Source organism: Amphiprion ocellaris, chromosome 14 (genome assembly GCF_022539595.1).
Source record: "Amphiprion ocellaris isolate individual 3 ecotype Okinawa chromosome 14, ASM2253959v1, whole genome shotgun sequence".
Taxonomy (NCBI): Eukaryota; Metazoa; Chordata; class Actinopteri; family Pomacentridae; genus Amphiprion; species Amphiprion ocellaris.
The window spans coordinates 11,729,086-11,750,420 of record NC_072779.1 but is presented as its reverse complement, the minus strand read 5'-3'; the positions used below and the strand labels follow the sequence as shown (position 1 = coordinate 11,750,420).

Genomic DNA, 21,335 nt, shown 5'->3' with positions numbered 1-21,335 from the left:
TGTCTGTATTATCTAGGCTAAAGTGGATGTTTGTCAGGCTCACTTCTCTCCCTCGGCTCTCTGAGGAGACACATGGAGGAAGGAGTGGGGGGTTGGAGGGGCCCGGATGGAAATGAGGACATTTATCTTTAATGATCCTGACCTTCTCACTCGAGAGGAGCAAGCTTCAATCTAATAAACAGACCATTCGGCACGCAGGCAGATACTGGAGGATGGAGGAAAGAGGTGATAAGTGTGAACAGCAGTGCTCATGATGCTGGAGGGGGGCTACACTGAAGACATTCTCCTCCCTCTTTCTGCCCCACTTTTTCCTCTCTCTGTACAAACAGAGCTTGCATTCTCCCCCTCAAAGTTTTTATTTTTTTCCTCCCGTCCTGATGTGGTGGGGACCCCATAGGATACACTGTAGCGCACAGCTGCGCCAAATGGAGAGGAAAGGACGGCTGCCTACCTTATCTCTGCAGCCAGCAGGGGATAATGCTCTGCTTCTGCCCAGGATCTAGACCTTGTACTGCAGGCTGGGGTAGCCAAGATGGGGCTTTTAGCCAAGGCCTGAAGATCTGCCCACTGCCCACTGTGTGCATGTGTGTGTGTGTGTGTGTGTGGCTTTGGTTGTTCATGCCTGCACATTTCATCTCTTTTGCTGTTGGAAACCATAGATTACTGAGTGGGAAGATTTCTCCCCGTTGCTCTCTGACAAAAGCTGCCACTATGGAGCTATGATTACTTTTTCATCCTCACTCTGTCCCTTTGACTCCTGATATTTTTTCTTTCTCTTTCTCTGTAGAGATGTTCTCTTCGCTTTTTCTCTCTCTTTTGTTCCATCTTTAAAGTCTGCATTGCAGGACCACAGCCAACTACAGTTACAATCATTATAATCACAGGGAATTACTAATAATGCGCTCAGCAAAAACACATGCAAACTGTGCATAAGAAAGCTTTACCACCCATGCCTTAAGCTGTAAGTGTCACACTGAATGTCACGGTGGTACTGGCGTTGGAGAAACTGCTGGCCACTAGCCCAGTCTAAAAGCACGAACAGAGCCAAACACAGCTGTTCACAGGTTGTTTGTGTGTACAGTTACTATATTTGTTTGCTGTAGCAGCCATAGTCATAACACAGCGAACTTCCTGGTGGCCACTGAGAGCTTAGTCAACACACGATGATGAACGACTCGCAGGGGAAATAAACATTATAGCTGTGCTGAATAATCTGCATAAATTTCGCTTAATGAGTAAAGTCGCCAAGAAGTAATCCTACTTCGTATACTTCCCATGTTATAGCTCAGACAAAAGGAGCGTGAATGCAGCTAATTACCAGATAAGGTGTTTACCATTGTTTGTCCGGTCAGCTGAGGATCCCATGTGTACACTTAACAGGAATATGACTTTTCGTGTTTTGCTTTCCCCTCAGATGACCAGGTCTTCATCCACCATGCCCCCGCTGCCCCTCCTCCTGCCCCGACAGCAGCAGCCCAGCCCCAGGCAGCAGCGTCCAGATCTATGCTTCCCAAAGCGAGTCAGTCAGGCCTACGTCCCCCCGGCTTCAGCTCCAGCCGCCTCCCCGCTGGCCGCCTGGCAGCTTTCGGCTTCGTCAGGAGCTCCAGCGTCTCCTCTGTCTCATCCGCCCACTCTGCTGACAGCACACAGAGTGACCCCTGCAGGACAGCTCACCGTGAGTTGTTTGTGGAATTGGATTCTTTCCCAACCGATTTTGGCTTTGTCTTCTGCAGCATCTTTTTGAAGGTGTACCGGGTCATAAATCATTATACTGTTCATATTGCCTTCTTCCACGATTTCCCCTCATGAATATAGTCTGCATAAACAGCCCCCTCCCACGTTCATTATGTTACAGTTTGCCTCCACTTTCTGAGCTCCACCCCACTTACAGTTTCTCTCTGTATTGAAGTGATTATCACCTGCAGAGCTGCAGTTTTGCATTTTCTATAGCAATTGTTATTTGCTGAGTGCTGTGATAAGACAAACTTTAAATGCATGTGTGTGTTTGATCATTCTTGACCCAAATAGTCAACTAAAATGATTACGATTTAAACTAGACTTCAAAACATTATGGCATTGTTGCTTAATTTGCTTATGGATGAAGGGTGATAACTTTTACCGTAACACTAATAATTCACTGATTCATACCTCCTCCGCTGAACAGCTCATCCTGTAACCACTTTCTCATCTCAAATATATGTAAAAATAACACATGACATCATTCCCCAGACTCATCAGTAATTTAACAGGCTCTTGACTGGGTCTGTGCTGCACGTTCTGTCAGCGTTAGCAGAGATAGCCGAATACTTGACTTGCATCGGTGCCGACTGAACTGGGGGGGCGAGGATTGCTTCGTTTTCACAGTTGCGGAGTTCTGGAAGTCTTTACAGTTGTGCTCTCCATGCTGCTTGGCAGGCTGGTCGGTTAGTTGGCTGAATTTTGTGGTAGCTGCATGTGTATTTAATGTGACCTACATAGAGAATGCTTGCTCTTCTGCTCCCAGTTACAGTCGACGTAAGCACCTCCACTCTCACGCACGTCAGGCCCCCCTGTTATGTCATCACTCCTTTCCCACGTTCCCCCCTTTTGTACTGATACTTGTTTTTCATCCTTCTTTTCTCTCTCCCATTGGTTGAAGATGAATGCAGACTGTGTGGTGTTGTGGGGGGAGGCACTGTTTCAGCTGCTGTGAAGTGGGGAAAACAGGAATCCCTTGGGTCCTTCTGAACAGAATGTGTATATTTTTAAAATAAATGGCATAAACATGGAAGCTTCATAAAAATAAATAAATAAAAAAAGCTTCTCATGTCTATTTCGGGCTTATACACTTATTCAATAGTTCCTTTTATTAATGGTTTCTCCATGCTTGGGAAAAACACAGCGGAAGTAAAAGAAAAATCTGTGAGTAGTGCTCTAATTGGAAAAAGTGTGTTGACGCACAAATGTGGAAAAGAAATTAGTAATTCTGTTGGTAATTCATGGATTGTTTAGGTTACGTTTTAAGCAAACTTTCCGACCACTGGGTAATCCATCCATCCATTTATCTATTTGCAAAGCCCCTTTTTTAACCCATGGAGGTTCACAGGAGTCTCTCCCAGCTAACAATGCATAAGAAGTAGAGTACAAACTGGTCAGGTCAGCAAAGAAAAAGATAACCAAGCACACTCACAATCATATCTATACAAGAAATTTAGAATCAACATTTAACCTATGACTTTAGGCTATGGCAAGAAGGCAGAAATAATTCATACAGACACAGGGAGAACATGCAAACTCCCCAGCAGGCCAGCAAGTTCCAAACAACAAAGCAATCCACTACCACTGTTCTGCCACCATCTAATTCCAGCTTCTTAAATGCTAATATCTGTCTTGTATCCCTCATAATCATATTAGACTGAATATTTTTGGACTTTTGAACATATGGTATGATGAGATAAAAGAAGCAATATAAAGCTGGGAGTTGGAGCTTTGGGAAACTGTGATTTGAAACAGTGCATGGTTAGGCTTTTGTGACCAAACAATCTATTAAATAATAATTATAATACATAATATCTATATAGTGCTTTTCAAGACACTCAGAAATACTTCACAAAGTAGACAAGAATGCAACAAATAAAAAAATGAAGATGAAGCTTATAGAAAAAGAGATTATGGGTTGTAAGCAGTGTTAAAAAAAATGTGTCTTTTTGAACGTCTTGAATATAGACAGAGGTCTGGATGGGGGTAGCTGATTTGTTTTTGATGAAAAAAAATGTGAGTTGCTGCATTAGTGTGCACCAATAGCAAGATGCAATGCCTGTCCTTCTTATCCTGTATTCTTTTTTTTCTGATGTTTTAGTTTTTATTTTTTTTCCTACACCAATCACCTACAAACGTGACACACATTTCAGCCACACTGAATTTTCCACCTACTTGAATTTTCAGTGAAACCTATTTTACAGTTTCCTCCTCCTTAATTGTAAACTTCTTACCTCCTACATAGCTTCACCAATTGCTCAAAGTGATACTGCTCTGCAGCATCAAAGTTAATCTCAGAGAAGCATATAGCAGAACAGAAATGTGCTGAAACACTTTGAAATGGTAGTATTTCACCAACTGCCCCTTAGAGCTATATACTGTGTTTAGGTTTTTCTGTATTGGGTTGTTGTTGGAGACAAATCCAACATAAACTTCAGTAATGAGTTTACTCCTTTGTGCAGTTCTTCTTCAAGTAAATGACCTCAGAAATATTAATATCATGAATCACTGAAATGAGATGAAGTCTCTACTGCACCATTCTGGCTCAGAATCACAAGTTAATTTTCAGCAGCACACATCAGACTTAATTTTACTGTAACAACTGCAACCACTCAATCATCAAAATAAGCATTCACAGTGTAACTGTTTTTTGCCAGCAGACTGTGTATTTCAGAAGCTGGCAATATTAGTGTACCGATTTACTCCAGCAGCCTATCACCGGCAGTTTAAAAGTCCATGGGCAGTTGGACCACTTTATAAATATTACACATGCAAACACACACACTCACAAAGCACGGGGAGACCTGCCAATACAGCACCGAAGACTAAAAGTTTTTTAAAGTAATGCCTGTAGCAGAATGTTCCTCCTCCTGCTGTTGAAGCTGCTGCTGCTGCTCAGAGCACGGTGGAACCAAAATGGAATCAAGGATGATAGACATGAGAGGGAAAAGATTAAGCGCCTTTGATGTTCATTTCATTGTGTGTGTGTGTGTGTGTGTGTGTGTGTGTGTGTGTGTGTGTGTGTGTGTGTGTGTGTGTGTGTGTGTGTCAGACAGTGAGAGAGGCAGGAGGGGTAAAGCAGGAACATTTACTTCCACTTTTGACTCTATGTGGTGCCTGTGACCTTTATCGGTGAGGTATTTGAACTCTTTGCTCAGCTTGAACCTTCCTGACTAAATTGGGCTTGACTGTAGATCCTTCCCTGTCTGTTTCCCGCTGTGTGAGCACTTGATGAGCTTTAAACAGAAGGTTGTCTGATGTATTTTTTGTCTAATCTTTCTTTAGGATATTGGGAAAACTTTTAAAGTCATACCAGCGCTTGTCTCTTTTGGACCCGGATTGAGTTGTCATGCGTTTGACGTGCTCAGATTGTTCCCTGCAACCATTACTATGTATGGGATGTCCAACATTATTCAGAGCCGTAGCCTCAAAGTTTGCATGATGAGTTATTTTTTAAAATTTTTATAAAGCTAACAAAATAAGTGTGGCATTTCCTTTAAAGTTAAGCCTTTCCCTGATTTCAATCTTAGATGTTGTCAATTTTCCTTCAAAATAATTGCATTTTCATTTCTGGATATATCCCAAAGCACTGCGTGAAACATTTGAATGTTGCGATGTGTGTTTGCGATACCTGATTTCCCTCTTCTACCTCTGGGATCTTTGCCCCCTCTCGCTACGCTCTGACTTGGATTAAAGAACAGACAGACTGACAGATGAGTTTTCACATCCTTCCATCACGGATGTCAGGGGAGCCACGGCAACCCGGCACCTACTTGTGCTAGAGAGAAGAAAGGCTGAGCTCAGTTGCTCGTTTTCCCCATTGATCAGCAAGCAAAACGGACTCCATTAGAGCTCTGGATGGTACAGATAGAAGAAATCATTAAAGAGTAGAGCAACGGGGAGGAAATGATTGCAAGGCTCCGGTAAAGTGGGTTATAGAGAAATCCCAAGAGTTTATGCTTCCCACTATTGTAGTTTGTCAGCCCTGCTCTGATCATGGGGTTACGGGTGTGCATTGTGCGTATGTAAAAGAAATAAATCAATAAAGCAGCTGACAGCTTATTCTGCTCCACACTGTGAACACCAAAAACCATTCAACTGCACTGTATTGGAAAGGAGGAAGAAATGTTTGGGCAAATGATAATGAAAACCACAATTATTTGAATATTTTTTGCATATTTTTGCAATTATTTACAATAAGTGAGGATACAGTGTACATGTCTGTGTTTAGAATCACACAACATGCACACACTGAGGTCACATTGAGTCAAAAGGTTGTGTTGGTTGATTCTTATCATGTGTTTGCATTGTGTAAGTGTGTGTGTAAGCCTTGCGTCTAGGGGCAGCTATGGGATTCCTCTATATGACATTGATTAGCCATTAGCCCAGGTGCTGACATGAGGTGCCTCATGGATGTAAGTGTGTGCACATTACAGAGCATGGATGCTCTCATGCATGTAAGATGCAGGGTGTGATTGACAGACTGTGCTACATAGCTGAGAGGAGAATCCAGCAGGAGGAGGCTGATGAAGTCTGTGCTTTTGAGCCACACTGCCTCCATGATGGAAACTCAATCGCCAAAGCAAACAGAGTATTATCACCTCTGTTTGTCTTTTTTTATAAAGGTGATAGTGTAATAAGGGAGGAAATCAAATGAAGCAAAGGGAGAACTGGGCAGACAGCAGAGTGGAGACGAAGAGCTGAAAGGAGATGTAGCGATAAAACCAAAATTCAGTGAGTGAAAATGAGCAAAGGGGAGAGAGGAAGGGCGAATGTGAAAAGGGGAGAAAAAAACGAGCGGAAAGAGAGGCATGGAGAGATCGGCACGGGAAGGAGAGTCGATGCCATGGCTCAGATCTGGTCTGTGACTCATGCTAGCTCACCATGAACAGATGGTTTCTGCGGTGCATGTGCGCACACAGCTATGCACAAATGTGTACGCATCCACACACAAACACACACTGAAGTAGAGCAGCAAATTAGACGGGCCAATTAGATATGGCTGCCATTCTGTGGCTGAGAAGAGGGAAAACTAACATGGCAGAAGCTTATTGAAGCAGTGGAGCTGTGACAGTGAGGACGGGCTCAATGGGCCTGTTCATTAACTGATAAACTCACAATGTATTTCATCCAGCTCCTTGTTAATCATATTCATGAGCTTAACTGATGGTCTAGACTGACAAAAACAGGTACACTGGAATCAGATGAACTTTTACATGCTCAAAGACAGGGGTCACCAACCTTTTTGAACCTGAGAGCAACTTCAAGGGTACTGAGTAGTATGAAGGGCACCTTGTTTGATACAAACTTCCTCAATAGCAAACTTGCACCATCATCTTTAAACAGTAATAATAATGATGAAAATAATATGTAAAAAGACTGTCTGATCACATTTATGTTACTTATTCCTTACAATAATTATTAACAACAATTTCCACAACAATGACAGTAGGAAACACACACACACACACACACACACATATATATGGAAATGTGTTCCAATATTTAAAAGTCAGAGATATCCCATCTCTGAAACTTTGGTAAATATCTTTCTTGGCAGTTTTGTATGAATCAGCATATTTGCAGTATTTTGTTCAAAATCACACCAGTTACATTTCTATGCAAATTGTCACTTCTAACATTTTTAGGAAATTATTAACTGTCATCAAATCATACTTCATTTGTGCAAACCACTACCTTTGTAACATTTTTTGAACAATTCAAGAACTCTGTCCCATGTTTGTACAAATTATCAGTTATGTAAGAAAAAAGATCAACTCTTTCACATTTTGAAATGAATCCTATCACATTAGTACTAATCACCAGCATTTTTCACCAACATTGCAACATTTTTAACAGATCATAACAACAAATCATTACGTTTTCAACTAATTATTTTTTATATATTTGTGTAATGGCACAGTGTTTTGAATGACAACATGTTACCTCTTTCTTTGTCTGTAAATGTGTGTTAGTGAGAAGCCTGGCATTGCAGAGCTTATCATGTCTTACCTTTACTTTGCAGCTCACAGTTCAGATGGTTCAGTTTCCCAGTGATGTCCGTTAAAAATGCAAAGGCAAGAATCCACTCAGTGTCCCCCAGCAGCAAGGTGTCCCCTTTGGACTGCATGAACTTTTTGATTTCGGCCAACAGTGACAAAAAACGCTGCAAAACTGGTCCCCTGCTGATCCATGGGGTTTCTGTGTGTAGTAACAGGTCACAATGTTCAGCTGACAGCTCCTCCAGCAGCACCTTCAATGTCCTGGTTGTTTGGCTTTGGAGCCATTTATGATCTTCATGACACGAGTCATCACATGATTAAATCCGGCCACTTTTGTACATACATATGTCCTGCTGGTGAATGATGCAGTGGTAATGTAGGAATGTTGGGAAGTCTGGATCACCTCTGCATCGTACAATGAAGCCTGCATGGCGACGCGTCATGGAGGAGCCCCATGCGTCGTCAATAAAACAAGCTTTTCTAATGGTACATTTTTCTCCACGAAGAAACTTTTCGCCGCGAAGTAGACGTCAAAGCTGCCTTGGGGCTTTTCCTGTCCGTAATGCGCATACAGTCTATGTGTGTTACCAGGTGGCTAGTTAGCATGGAAGCTTTTGCGGTGGGTAAAGTAGCGTCTCTCCACATTGTGCCGCTTTGCCGACGCAATAGTCGCCCCGCAAATAGGACACATACATTTATCTTTCACTGTCGTGAAAAAGAACTCTTCCTCCAAGTCATCGTGAAAATAGTGCTTTCTCTTTCACTTCTCTGTCATGTTTTGGGGGTAAAAACCACATCTAACTTCCCAAAGTGTCTGCGCCCGGACGCTTCCGCAGAGTGACGTGGTGGTTTGACATGCGCAGTGAACTTTGACTCGGACAAGGTGAAAGTTCATTTACACCGAAGACATTTTTGTTTTTTAAAAAAATTATAATAAATATTGTAATTTAAAATCTGCATTAATGTAGGTATTTTGATTTAAAAAGAACAGCAACTATAATTTTTATAATGAATTTCATGGTGAGTCGTGTTATTTTTAGAACATGTGGTGGGGGGCAAGTCACATGGTCCCTGCGGGCAACCAGGCGCCCCCGGGCACCGTGTTGGCTACCCCTGGTCTAAGCTTTCACTAAGTCTTCATCTCGACCACTGAGTGTAGTTGGTTAGCTTACAGGTTTAGTTTTAATTAAAATAGTCTTAATCTTCCACGTTTTTCTCATGTCTTATAATTATTCAGGAGACAGAATCCTTGTTCTTCATCCGCTTTCCGTCAGAGCAACCCTCATTACTGTCTACATTGTCATGCTCTTTTTTCTTCATCATCATCATGTAGAGGCTTTTCTCCCTTGCTTCTATAATACTCAGTCTGGTGTTTTCTTCGAACAAAGAGCAGAAGAATTGTTTTCATTCTGCTCACATTTAGCTTCCGCATTGGCTCTCACCGTTTCCAATTATTTCCCACTTTGCTTCAGTTTATGCACTGCTGTCTTCCTAAGAACGAGCAGGTAGCTTCTGTAAATATCCTTTTAATGGGATAATTGTGGGAGAACATCGGTAATGCTGTGCAAAGGGGAAACATTTTGGCATAATGAAATATCAAATGAGGATACACCGTTTTGACAAGACATGACTCTCATGAAGGTAAATTGTTGGGAACATTTGACGCCTCATGCTGTATTCGCAACATGTTTGCACCTGCTGTTTCTGTTTTGTTATTGGACATCTTTACTTACATTTTGTTCACTGTTTTTGTCCCATAGATTTTTTAGATTCCTCACAGCTCATGGAACTGCACTGTTACAAGTCTCAAAAAGGAAAAAAAAAAGAAAACACTCAAAAAGTAATTTATTTGAGATCATTCGTTACTTTAAGGATGAGCAGGAGCAGAAATCTAAATGTTGATGCAATCAGATGCTGTAGTAACTTGCATCACCTGTAGGATACAGTTGCATTTTGTGTGTCTGTGTGCATGCATGTGTGTTTATATGTTCCTGAATAATATTAAAAAATTAAAATGGAACCTAATAGTGTAATTCTACCCATATGTAAATTGTCAATACTCAAAGGGAAATGCAATTCAGCCTGCAAGCTGGAAAACACCAAATGTAAGCTTTTGAAGATGCCGTAAATTAACATTTATATTTATTCTCTTTTCTAAACATCCATTGGCCATGCTTTGTTCTTTAATTAGAATTAAGGTGGCTCCTTAATGTTATATCCAAAGCCTTGGTAACAGTGCTAAATTTACTACAGTATGTCTCATCATTTGCTCAGGTCATGTTTGTGTGAAAATCTGTTTTCAGAAGGCAGATGCACATTTATACCGCAAACAGGATTGTGGTTGAAAAAAACATGTATTAACGTGTTTTATAGAAAGTGTAGTGGCTGGAGAAAGCGTGCAGATATCCTCTTTTCACTTTCTGGGTAGCAGTTGTGTAGCCTTATTGAAGGAGATGATCATTTTGTGCAGCTTTGTGAGCATAAATTGAAAGAAAGACGCAGCATAAAGCTGAGCTTTTATTGGAGTCTTCTGTAAATCTGGCCTCTGGTGCCTCGTTCACAGACACTTCAGCAGAGATGATTCTGGCTGTCGCTGGGTTTTGAACAGCTCATTTTTCTGCCATCTCTCTTCATCCCAGAAATTCAGCTAATTCATACTTCCCTCATTCTTTCCTGATTTTATTTAATCATTTCACAAGTTCTCTTCTGTTCCTGGGTCTCTCCTTAGTACAGATACTTTGCTTAAAACCCAGAGCCTGGTAGCAGTATCATATTTTTATTGTATGTCCTTAAAATTGAACTTTATCTGCCATAAAAATCGCCATTTGACTGGTTCTAGTAAATGCTTGTTTCTTTACAGAGAAACATGACACGCTTGTTGACCACAAAAGGAGAGATACTTCACATGTGCTTCTAGTCGGAATGGACCTTTAATCTCTTGACATCTGGGTCCTAAGGGAGTAGAAGAGGCCTGACGCTGCTTCAGCCTCAGTGTTATCATCTAATCTATCTCTCTCTTGTGTCCACAACTCAGGTCCTGCCTCTGCAGTGCCATTAGTTTGAGCTTTATGTATTCAGATTTAACCTTGACTTTGACACACAACACCGCAGATACACAATTGTGTACTTTTCATTCCCTGAGTGTGTGCAGTGCTGTAATAAGGGACTGAAGTGTGAATGATGTGTCTGTGTGTACCATTTGCATTTGCAGATCTTTGTAGCTGCCAGAAGATATTTGGTGAAAGGCTGCAGTTATTCACAGGTTTTGAGTTAAGATATCTGAAGATTAGTTCCAGAGGATATAAACTTTAATGTTACAGTAGATGATTTTTTTAATAACAAAGCTTTCCACATCAGTTCCTACAATTTGTGCCGGAGCCCAAAATGTGTCCACTTTAATTAAAAGTAATATTTTAACCCTGCTCTACCAAATCTGAATTTTATTTTTAATGTTAAGAGAAATATTGCTTCAGACAGATTTTCATATTTCTCTTTACAGCCTCAATTAACATGCAGCCTCTGAGCAAAGCAAATATTTCAACGATCACAAGAAGACTGATTTATACTGAATACAGTAACCTGTACCTTATGACTGGTGGCAGATATTTCAGATATTTCAAAACCAGCCTCAAACAAATGGCAGGAAGCAACAATTAATAAGCAGAACAAATCATAGGCTCTGGTGAATACAATCTTCAAGCTTAATTACACACTTCTTTTGTGCTGCACAGCACTGAATGAAGCTGACATCTGTCTGTGAGAACATGTGGACTAATTAAAAAAGCAAAAAATAAAAGGGTCCTATTATGCTCATTTCCAGCTCTATTTCTTTTTAAATTCTGTGTCTCCACTAGAGTAGCTTTGTATGATTCACAGCGCACAAAAATCCTCATTTATCTTAGACTGGCCCTTTATGCAGCGCTACAGTTCAGTTACTGCATGAAACCAGCACCGCCTCGTCCTCTACAGAGGTTCTGAGAGCAAACTGTAAAATAATTGAGTATTTAGTATTTCAGTCACAAACAATTTTCTGTGTATGCCCTTGGTAATATGGGATAAATGTGTGAAATGCACTAAACAACCATCTGAAGTGGAAGACGTCTACTGTCACGAACTACCTAACGGTGACACAGCTAGGATGTCGCCAAATGACATATAGAATTTTCCTGCATTGTTGGTTATTTGTATCATTGTTAGACATCAAATTCAACTACAGCACTTTCTATAAACGACTGAACATTTCTGTGTCGGATCAAATTACTTAAGTTTCAAATTCTAATTCCATTCATATACATGATATATATGAAAATACATATCACTTATTAAAATGAATTTCATTCAAATCAGTTTCTCTTAACCTTTCTCAATAAAGTGCATAAGTGCATAAACCTAGTACTTCTACCCAAAAACTTAACCTAAGTAACATTTGTCGATTTAAGCACCCTATATATGTCCATAGAGGGACATTAGCTCAACTTCGACTATACAAGACTGATTCCATGATAATGCAGCATGAAAAATCTGATAATTTGGTATCTTATCATTCTGTTTACTGCATATATGGTAGTACTTTATTGTTTGGAGCAAATTCTGCCAATAACATTTTTCAGTACAGGGCATGAAATACAGTATTTCTACAATGTGAATCTAAGTGCCTAAGATTTAGTTGGTATAGCACATAAAATATAAATCAGGAACTACATAACTTCTCTCTACCTCCACAGCTAACCCAGCTTATCGGCCATCCCCTATACACCTCAGTAAGTCTGTACCAGGTGCTACTGTTTCCTTTAGCATATAATACAATTCAGATTATCCCCCTATTTCCCAGGAGGTGCAGGTTTTGAAGAATAAGACGTATTTCTTCAGTACGTCAGCAGTGCTGTGCAGCAGGTTCTCTTGTATGTGCACCTGGATGCGAGCTGCTTGTGCCTCAAACCTGGATAGACTTGATCGATTCCTTCAGGACAGCAGCAGTATTTCTTTAGCAGAATGTGAATGTGCTGATTTAGCTGACAAGCACAGAACAGTTTATGCTAGAGTCAAATGAAACTGATCCAGGGTCACAATTTGGCCATTTTGCTGTCAAATTAAAACTGATAGAATAGCAGTTTTCACACCAAGTGAAAACTGTAATGCACACGGCTTAATTTTTATTTTGTTGCTACAGTATCTGTTTCCTCCACAGTCAGAGAGGACCCAGAAATGACAGTCAGCGTTATTCTGCTGGTATTAGTTTTGCTCTGAAGGGCAAGCTGCTCCAATAAAATGGCCTCCAACTGAGCTGGAAAAAGCCTGCTGTCTTTTGTTCTCATGTGTTTCCTCTTGTCCACAGTCCCTTTTTAATATCTTTGGTATTTTCCATCCGTCTTCATAATATTCTAAGCTTGCTGCCGGCTCCTTTGTAGCTCCATCCATTTTATTCCTCTTTGTAGCTCTTTTTATATCCCTTTTGTTAGCTTCCTCCTCATCCCATGCAGCCAGCCTTCCTTACTTCTTCCTCTGTTATCCATCATCAGCTGGCATTTTGCCAATCAGTGATGCATATCAGCTGGCTTTTACCGATAATGAAACACATCCCTGTTTCTCTCTTTCTCTAAGCCCCTGAATTTTAGTCTCCATCTTATCATCACCTATAGGATGCTGACGGCAGTAATTGCAGCGCTCCATGACGGTAGTGTAACGCTCTTACCAAGATCATATCTATTGTGGACACATTGCTTATGTCCTATATTGGTTAATGAGGAGGAAATACTGTAAGAAGCCTCAGTAATCAGGACCTGGAGGAGCTCTGGGATGACAGTGAAGTTTTGGAAATGCACCATACATCAGTAGCATGGTGACATGGCAATTCGAACAGCTGAAGTATAAAAGCAAATTTTATTTATGAATGTATTTTACAGTTTTTAATGTACATATATGAACAATGAATAGAAAGGAAGATGGGAAAGAAAAAAGAAAAACATATTTCTGCTGCATCTGTTATCAAAGATACTTGCTCAACTGGTCACAATTCACAGACTCGTACAACCAGTTCTGAGGGGTAACAAAGAAGATAATGTTTTAGCCTGCCGCAAGCCAAAAATGCTAATCATTGCATGTGTACAACATAAATCTGCTTATATTTTCTCCAAACATTCCCCGTATAGCTCAGGTCCTTAGAGACTCATTCCTATTAAACACAGACTGAACTACAATTTAAAATAACATTGCTTGTGATATTTTTCAAACATTACCCTGAAAGTATTTATTGACCAAAATGAATGTAGTAGTCTGGCAGTGGGTCTAATATGGTCTCTAATTACCCGAGGTATGTGACTCCCCACACATGCACCCAGTAGTCATTTTGTTGTGTTAATCATTAGTAGAGCAAGTCATTAGTCAGAAGTTGAAAAATATATTATTGGATTTTACAGTAATATGTGGACCAGTGTTGTGTCCCTGGCCACACTGTATGTACATTTACCTTTCTGTTCACTGTCTTTTGCAAGAACTGACAAGGGTATCTTTACATGTTCATTTATATTACACCATATTGATACAATCCAACAAATGCTAGAGACAACGCATAAAATATATTCGAGTTTGTGTGTATATTGTGTGTGTACAGTGGGAGACAGAGTACTTTGGTCACCAAAACAATCCCCACCCATGGCGAAGCTGCTCCTCTGAGTAGATGAGACTCCCTGCAGTGGACTATTTTAATCCTTGATGCCTAAGGGGCTTGGCACAGCATAAGACAGTGCGGACCAAAAGAAACTCTCGATATCTAATTTGTCCCAGCATTTTTTTTTTGTTTTTGTTTCGTTTTGTTTTCCTAAATTTACTAATGGGTGTGCTATATGGCTGAATCACCATCTCATTGGTTGTTCATCCCTGTTTGTCACATAAAGAAGGTGGAGAGGTGCAGGCAATCTGTTGTGCCATTACTGATCGGGAATCTGGAGATGAGCAGATTGTGTGTTAACTACCCACCACTCTTGAGACAGATTATAGGTGCACTAAAGGCCAGGATGAGAAGTGATTGTTGCATGTGGTATGTGTGAGTGTGCATTGTGTTTTCTTTTGTATGTGCACACATGGAGGATATGTGTAAACGTGTGTGCCAGGCTCAGTGTGTGTGTGTGTGTGTGTCTGTGTGTGTGGGGGGTTACCCTCCAGGTTAACGAAGAGAAGATTGAGAGCACTAGCAGTGAGACCCAGAGGTTACAAACCATTTCTCAGTCCAGTGAACCTAAATCCAGACATAACACAACCCTCAAAGACTGTAGAAGAAAAACGTTTGACTGTAAAAGGAAGAAATGGATGGCAATTTAGATACAGAAAATCTGAAATGGATCTTTGACTGTTTTTCTAACATACCCACTATATATATTTAGAAACCTATAGATGATAAGCCTTTTATAAAAGAAGTGAAACGTGATGTGTTCCAGGTCTGAGTGTGAGCGAGGAGCCTCCTCTTCATAGGGTGACCACAGGCACTGCGCCAACAGATCACCAGAGAGGGGCACCATGTCGCAGCAACAGCCTCCAGCCTCCCTCCACCCCGGCCCTGCCGCGACGCTACCTGCCCCCGCAGCCAAGAAGCTCTCCTGTAGGTCAGTACATGAGTGTGTGTAAGAATAGAGCATGATTTATAGATTCTCGGTCTTGCAGCAGAATTAATTTGCTTGATGGAAGTGAAAATAATCGTTTCTGCATGGATACACATAAGTCAAGACCCACTGTCTGAAAAATTGAGATCTTCCAAAACTTGGGCTTTAGTGTATTCAGATCTGTGATGAAGAGAATAAAATGGTTTATCTTGTTACAATGACACATGTAAAGAGGTGACATATATTAATATAATAGACAAGTGAACAGTAAACTGATGACTAGACGACTGGGTCAGATCATCTCTAAGATAGCAGGTCTCGTGGGGTATTCTGGTATGCAATGGTTAGTACCTATGAAAGTGATCCAAGAAAGGAAAGCCAGTGAATTGGAAACAGTGTCATAAGCACCCAAGGCTTATTTAATGCACACTGGGACTGAAGGCTTGCCCCTGTGGTCTGGTCCCACAGAAAACCTACTGTCACACAAACTGTCAGAAAACCTTGATGCTACTATTATTGACAGGTGTCAGAACACACAGTGCATCACAGCTTGCTGTGTATTGTGCTGCATAACTCAGAGTTTTCATGTTGACACCTGTCCACTGCCAAAAGTGGCAAAAATAGAAACTGAACCATGGAGTGATGAAAGAAGACGGCCTGGTTTGATGAATCACTTTTTCTTTTACCTCATGTGGACCATATGCATTATCCAGGGAAGAGATGGCAGCTGGATGCACTATGGAAAATCAGGCAAGACAATGGGGACAGTGTGATGTTCCGGACAATGTTCTTAGGAGACCTGGGAAACAATGGCTCCTGGCTTGCATGTTAATGTTACTTTAACATGTACCACCATTGATGCAGTCTGTGCACATCCTTCCATGTCAAATACATTTCCTGACGACAACAGCCTCTTTCTGCAGAATATGGCTCCCTGCCACACATTGTTCAGGAATAGTTTGAGGAACATGTAAAAGGAGTCCAAGGTGCTGGCTTTTCCTGCAAATTCTCCAGATCTTACTTCAATGGAGCATCTGTGAAATGACCTATACAAATCGAATCAGAATTTTGACACCCCAACCTGCAGCTTGCAGGGCATAGACGATCTGCTGCCAACTTCTTGGTGGTACCACAGGGCATCTTCACAGGTCTTGTGGAGTCCGGGCCTCAGTGGGTCAATTCTGTTTAAGCAACATGAGCGGGACATACACAGTGTTAGGCAGTTGGTTTCAATGTTGCGGTCAATGTATGTAGGAAATGTATAATGTATATACAAATTACAGCTCCATGCATGAGAAACAGCTTGTGTTTTATTGCTGCATGTTGTCACATAATCAGACACAATGCTGTGCACAAATGGCAAATTCTGCCTCTTGATCCAGATTTGTACCCAACTAAGAATGAGATCCTGCTCTCTGGGGTTGTTGACAGTAATTTTTGGCAATACTTGCAAACACTAATGTAACACTTGAGCACTTCACTTCACTCTCAACTCACAGAATGCACTGAATAGATTTAGAGACGCCAAAGGGTGTGATTGTCTTGTGGGTTTCAGCCAGTGAATTCCAGCGTACTTCTATTCATAATGACAGCATTTCCTCATGTCCTAGGAAATATTAACATACATCCAAGAGCTTAAAATACCCTTATAGCTTTTTAAGCTGAAGTGTACTGAAATACAAGCATTACATATTTGGGATGTTCATCTTAGTCTTCTGCCTATAAATGTGATGATCTTGTTGGATCACGCCTGACATGGTTAACACCAGCGTGACAAGCACAGCTCTTGTAATACTTTTCACACATGGGGAGTATTTTCACACATGGAACTAACACTAGAAGCACTAGTGTATCACACTTCAGTGAGTCACATTTATTGGATGTCTTTAAACTTTTAGTGTCCTGTAGAATGAAGGACAAAGATCTCTGCCATGTTGGGATGCAGACAGTGCAGCGGCAGTGACAGCATTTCTCTAACCTGCGTGTCCTTTAAACGTGCTGTAAGTTGCAGTTGAAACAATTCGCTGTCAACCTGCAAGTCCTGCACAGACACTACTTCTTACAAAAATGATATATTTAAACATCTCAGCCGTTCAACAGAGTACAGACCTGTTAGACACACACTCATCTTCTCAACAGACTCCTGATGAACACCTAGAAAGTCTTAGATAAAATCCTGTGCAGACATCCTACAGCAAGCTTTTACTTGAGAGTCACACATATGTCCACAAAAGAGGTACTCATCATTTGCATAGCACTCGCAGTACTGGCCAGACAAGCAGATCTGTATTCCTGTCCACATAACACAGCCTGCACCTTAAAGGTACAATCTGTGATCCAAATATCAACAAAGCAGGGCCTCAAAATTCAACGTGATCTGAATGCGCTCTTATTTTCAAATTGATTGTCACATTTTTTTTCCTTTAAAGAAAAACTCTGTTGTTCTAATCTAAGACAGTTCTTGTCAAATTAAGTGAATGTGTCTTTCCGGTCTGCCATCTGTGCACTGTGCATGTGCACCGGAAAAATAGTGGTTTTCAAACACAACCCTGGCTCTGTAAATGGGGAATAAACACAGTATGTTGGACTAAGAAGTACAGTGTCTACCAGCATATGGAAACAAACCCTACAGGCATGTTAACAAGGTAAAAATGTAATTTTCACCTTTAGAGTTTACATGGCAGCAAGCATCAAGCAAAATGTGCAAGCATGATGTGCCACAGAGGAAAGTTATCAAAGGAAAATGCAGCTCTGCTATGTTAAACAGCTGGTCAAGTGATAACAGTGCTTATTAGCCCTTTGGTTTTCCACTAGCACATAGTTCATCTAAATTTAAACACAAAATCAACACAGTCTCACTGGGTTTTTGTAACAGTACAGTGGTAAGACGTGACGTTTCTGTGCACTCGCAGTAATGAGTCACTCCGAGAGCCACATTTGCATTGCTGCACCAAAACATGCATAGCGAACACACACATACAGACAACACACACACACAGTGTCTCTGCAGGCCTGAAGTATCTCTCTAGGGTTATATGGGGATTTGTTCAGGATCAGAGGCTTCTCTCACATAACAGGCCTAATTAGCTTCTTTTCAAGGCCTCTCCCCTGCTCTCCTCTCAGCTTCACAACAGACTCTCTGCTAACCTCTTCAAACTTCCTTTCTTTCTACTCTCTTATTCACCTTTTTTTTTGTTTGTTTCTACACAAGGTTTTACTCTCTGGTTTTCATCATTCTGAGCTTCTGCGTAACACATCTCACGTTTAATTATTTCAAATTCAGCTACTCGCTTCACACTCGTACAGTGCACTAGCTCAGCAACAGATTTAAACTGTTAAAACAGGAGAACATGTGCGAGCACAGGAACAATATCAATCAAATATTCTACATTCATGATTGTTTCCCATCTCAACTACAAAGTGCGTAATGTCACAGAGAGCAACGAGGTGATGGGCACATCTTCCCTCATAGGCTTCTGCTTCTCCTTGGCCCACAGTCCTGTGGGACATAGTTATACTACACAGCAGGAGGGAGATAGCTGGAGATGAAAGCAGAAGAGTAACAGAAAGATTGAAAAAAAAGTTAGGAGACGAGGGAAAAAAATCAGCAAAGAAATGGAAAAGAAGAAAATGAGAGAGTGCGTCAGGGAAGGATGGTCGGCTTGAGGATTGTGTGTGTGCGTGTGTGCGGATGCTTGATTGACAGTATGCGTTAGCCAAATGTCTTTGTGTGATGTTCGAGGCTAATTAACACCTACTGATTTGTTGGTCTTGGTTTAATAACAGTTGGCAGGAAGGAGTTTCAGAGGAGTTCAGAGGTCACACGTTCCCTCCCGTCATCCCCGAAGAGGCTGGCGGTGGTTCCTCCCAAACCTCAGTCCCCGGGTGAGTTTTTTTTTCCACAAAAAATATGAAAATACACGCACTGTACATAATGGAGGAGCAGTTTTTTTCCCCCACAGGTGTGTAGTGATGATGCAAGTGAACACTGAAAATCTGTCAGACTTTCTCACACAGACATTTCCAGATAAATAATTGGATTTTTTCGCTGGTGTCATCATTAATATTATTAGTAACAACTCTTCTTTTCCTACTCTGACAGGTATTCATATCAGCTGCATATGTGTCTGACAAGTATAAAAAAAATCTGTCTATTAGGTGCAGTCCTCTTCTAATTTAACTGCTCGGCTCTCTACAGCTACTTCTCCCCTTCCAGCTCTCCTTATCATTTACTTTTCCAAATCTTTTTTCATATTTATGCTCTGTCCTTAATCCATCCACAGCCAGGAGCGGCTTGCACTCATTTCAAACGTCTAGTGCTGGTCGTTCGATGCTTCCAAAGGAGATTTGCAAAGCTTCGCACTTTCTTCTATGTTGTGATTTGATCTATGCAGTCTGGACTTTGCTTCCACTCAGCTCTGCAGCGGTAGAATCATTTTCTTGTGGGATTTCTGAGCGGCCTCCAAATGTTTCCTCGCAGAGCTGATGCACATCTCCTCAGGCCTCTCTTTTTTTCTCACTAAAGTGCTGCTTTTCACCCCTCTCTGTACTGCGTCTTGCTTGCTCTCCTTGGACCTTGTTTCCTCCCACACAGTCACAAATAAAACCATTCTTCTTCTTTTAATTCTCAGCACCATCGTTTTTTCTCTCGTTTCCTGAGATTTACAGGTATTGACCGTCGCTGGTGTTGCTCCGACTTGAAGATGCTCTGGACAGCGTGCCTGCAAAAAGCCAGCGTGTTGAAATGAAACTGATATTCACCCCATCAATAACTCAGCCTGAGTGAATTTTATGACACCCTATAAAACACACGTAGATACCCTCTTAGAGTCTATGCTTTTCACAAGGTTCGCCCTCACCTTTTCTCATCATTACTCCTCATCCATCAGCCCCTCTGTTGTCATCTGCATGCAGCCTTCACACTCACCCATACAAACTCATTAAGTATTCACTATCCTCTCTCAAAACCTTTCAAGTAGAACCCACAGATGTCTACGTATGTCTGTGTCTGCAAAAGGTAAAAAGATATTATTTGCAGGGAAAAGAGAAATATATCGAAGCAAAGTCTGGCTTATTGGATGGCATAAACGCACGCCTACGTTTCTGAGTTTAGTTCTTACATTTTTCACAGAGAAAATCCCCCGTCTATGTGTTCAGTTTATACCTTTAGCTCTTCTCTTTTCTCTAAATTGGTTCTACACGTCCATCACCAATGCAGTCACTGAGTATCTGCAGGTAACCCCCACGATCCTTCACCTTTCCCCTGCCCCTCACTGAATTCATTGTCTGTCAACACCTTTCTCTCTGAGCCTTCCCTTCATTTTATCCGCCCCACCCCACGTCTACCTCCCTCTGAACGATTCTTCACTCATTACCTGGGACCCTGCACCCCAAACCCAGCCACACGTTGTCATGGAGACGACTCCCCATGCTTCAGTAGGCCTGAATGATATGGTGGAGGCAGGCGATGTGGAGCTGCAGTGATTGCATTTTTTAGTGGTGTGTGTGTGTGTGTGTGTAGACATTGGCGCACACAGGTTAGTTTGGATTTTATATGAATTTTGCATGTATCCCCATATATAGTCTAATATATATACACATTGCATGACAAGGTGACTGCTACAGTGGTTAGTCAGCTTGCCTGTATGTCAGCTACAACTTAATGGTTCTGCCCCTCCAAGGGAAAACGGGCTTGTTCTTGGTTGTCCAGCCTTTAAATTGCTGCCATCGTTAATGAGTGAAGCCTTTACTTAAATGTGCCCTCATGTTTTTACACAAACACTTGAAAATAATACACCTACATATTTAAACTGCAACAGTGTCTATAAATTATTACTAGTACAATTCAATCATTACGTGAAAGCGATCACATTTATCATAAGATTAGATGGTCCATCACCAGGAACACCAGTGTAGGAACTACCCCAAGGCTTCCTGTGTAGAAAAGATTCAATTAACTTACCGCCATTTATCATGTGAACACAGTCATTAGCAATAGGTC

General features: G+C 41.2%; 1 protein-coding gene and 1 long non-coding RNA gene across 3 annotated transcripts in view; one reads left to right on the top strand and one right to left on the bottom strand.

Annotated features, from left to right (window-relative positions):
- Nucleotides 1-8,691, bottom strand: part of LOC118470025 (uncharacterized) — a 37,170-nt gene extending 28,479 nt beyond the window's left edge. Inside the window, exon 1 of the long non-coding RNA XR_004847025.2 lies at nucleotides 7,750-8,691. This is a non-coding gene — a long non-coding RNA (uncharacterized LOC118470025). The remainder of the gene's footprint in view (nucleotides 1-7,749) is intronic.
- mtus2a (microtubule associated tumor suppressor candidate 2a) overlaps nucleotides 1-21,335 on the top strand; it is a 47,225-nt gene that overhangs the window by 17,196 nt on the left and 8,694 nt on the right. For both annotated transcript variants that reach the window (XM_023266553.3, XM_023266562.3), the window contains exons 4-6: nucleotides 1,415-1,675; nucleotides 15,173-15,337; nucleotides 19,121-19,219. In XM_023266553.3, coding sequence (XP_023122321.2) covers nucleotides 1,415-1,675; nucleotides 15,173-15,337; nucleotides 19,121-19,219 — 525 coding nt within the window. The remainder of the gene's footprint in view (nucleotides 1-1,414; nucleotides 1,676-15,172; nucleotides 15,338-19,120; nucleotides 19,220-21,335) is intronic.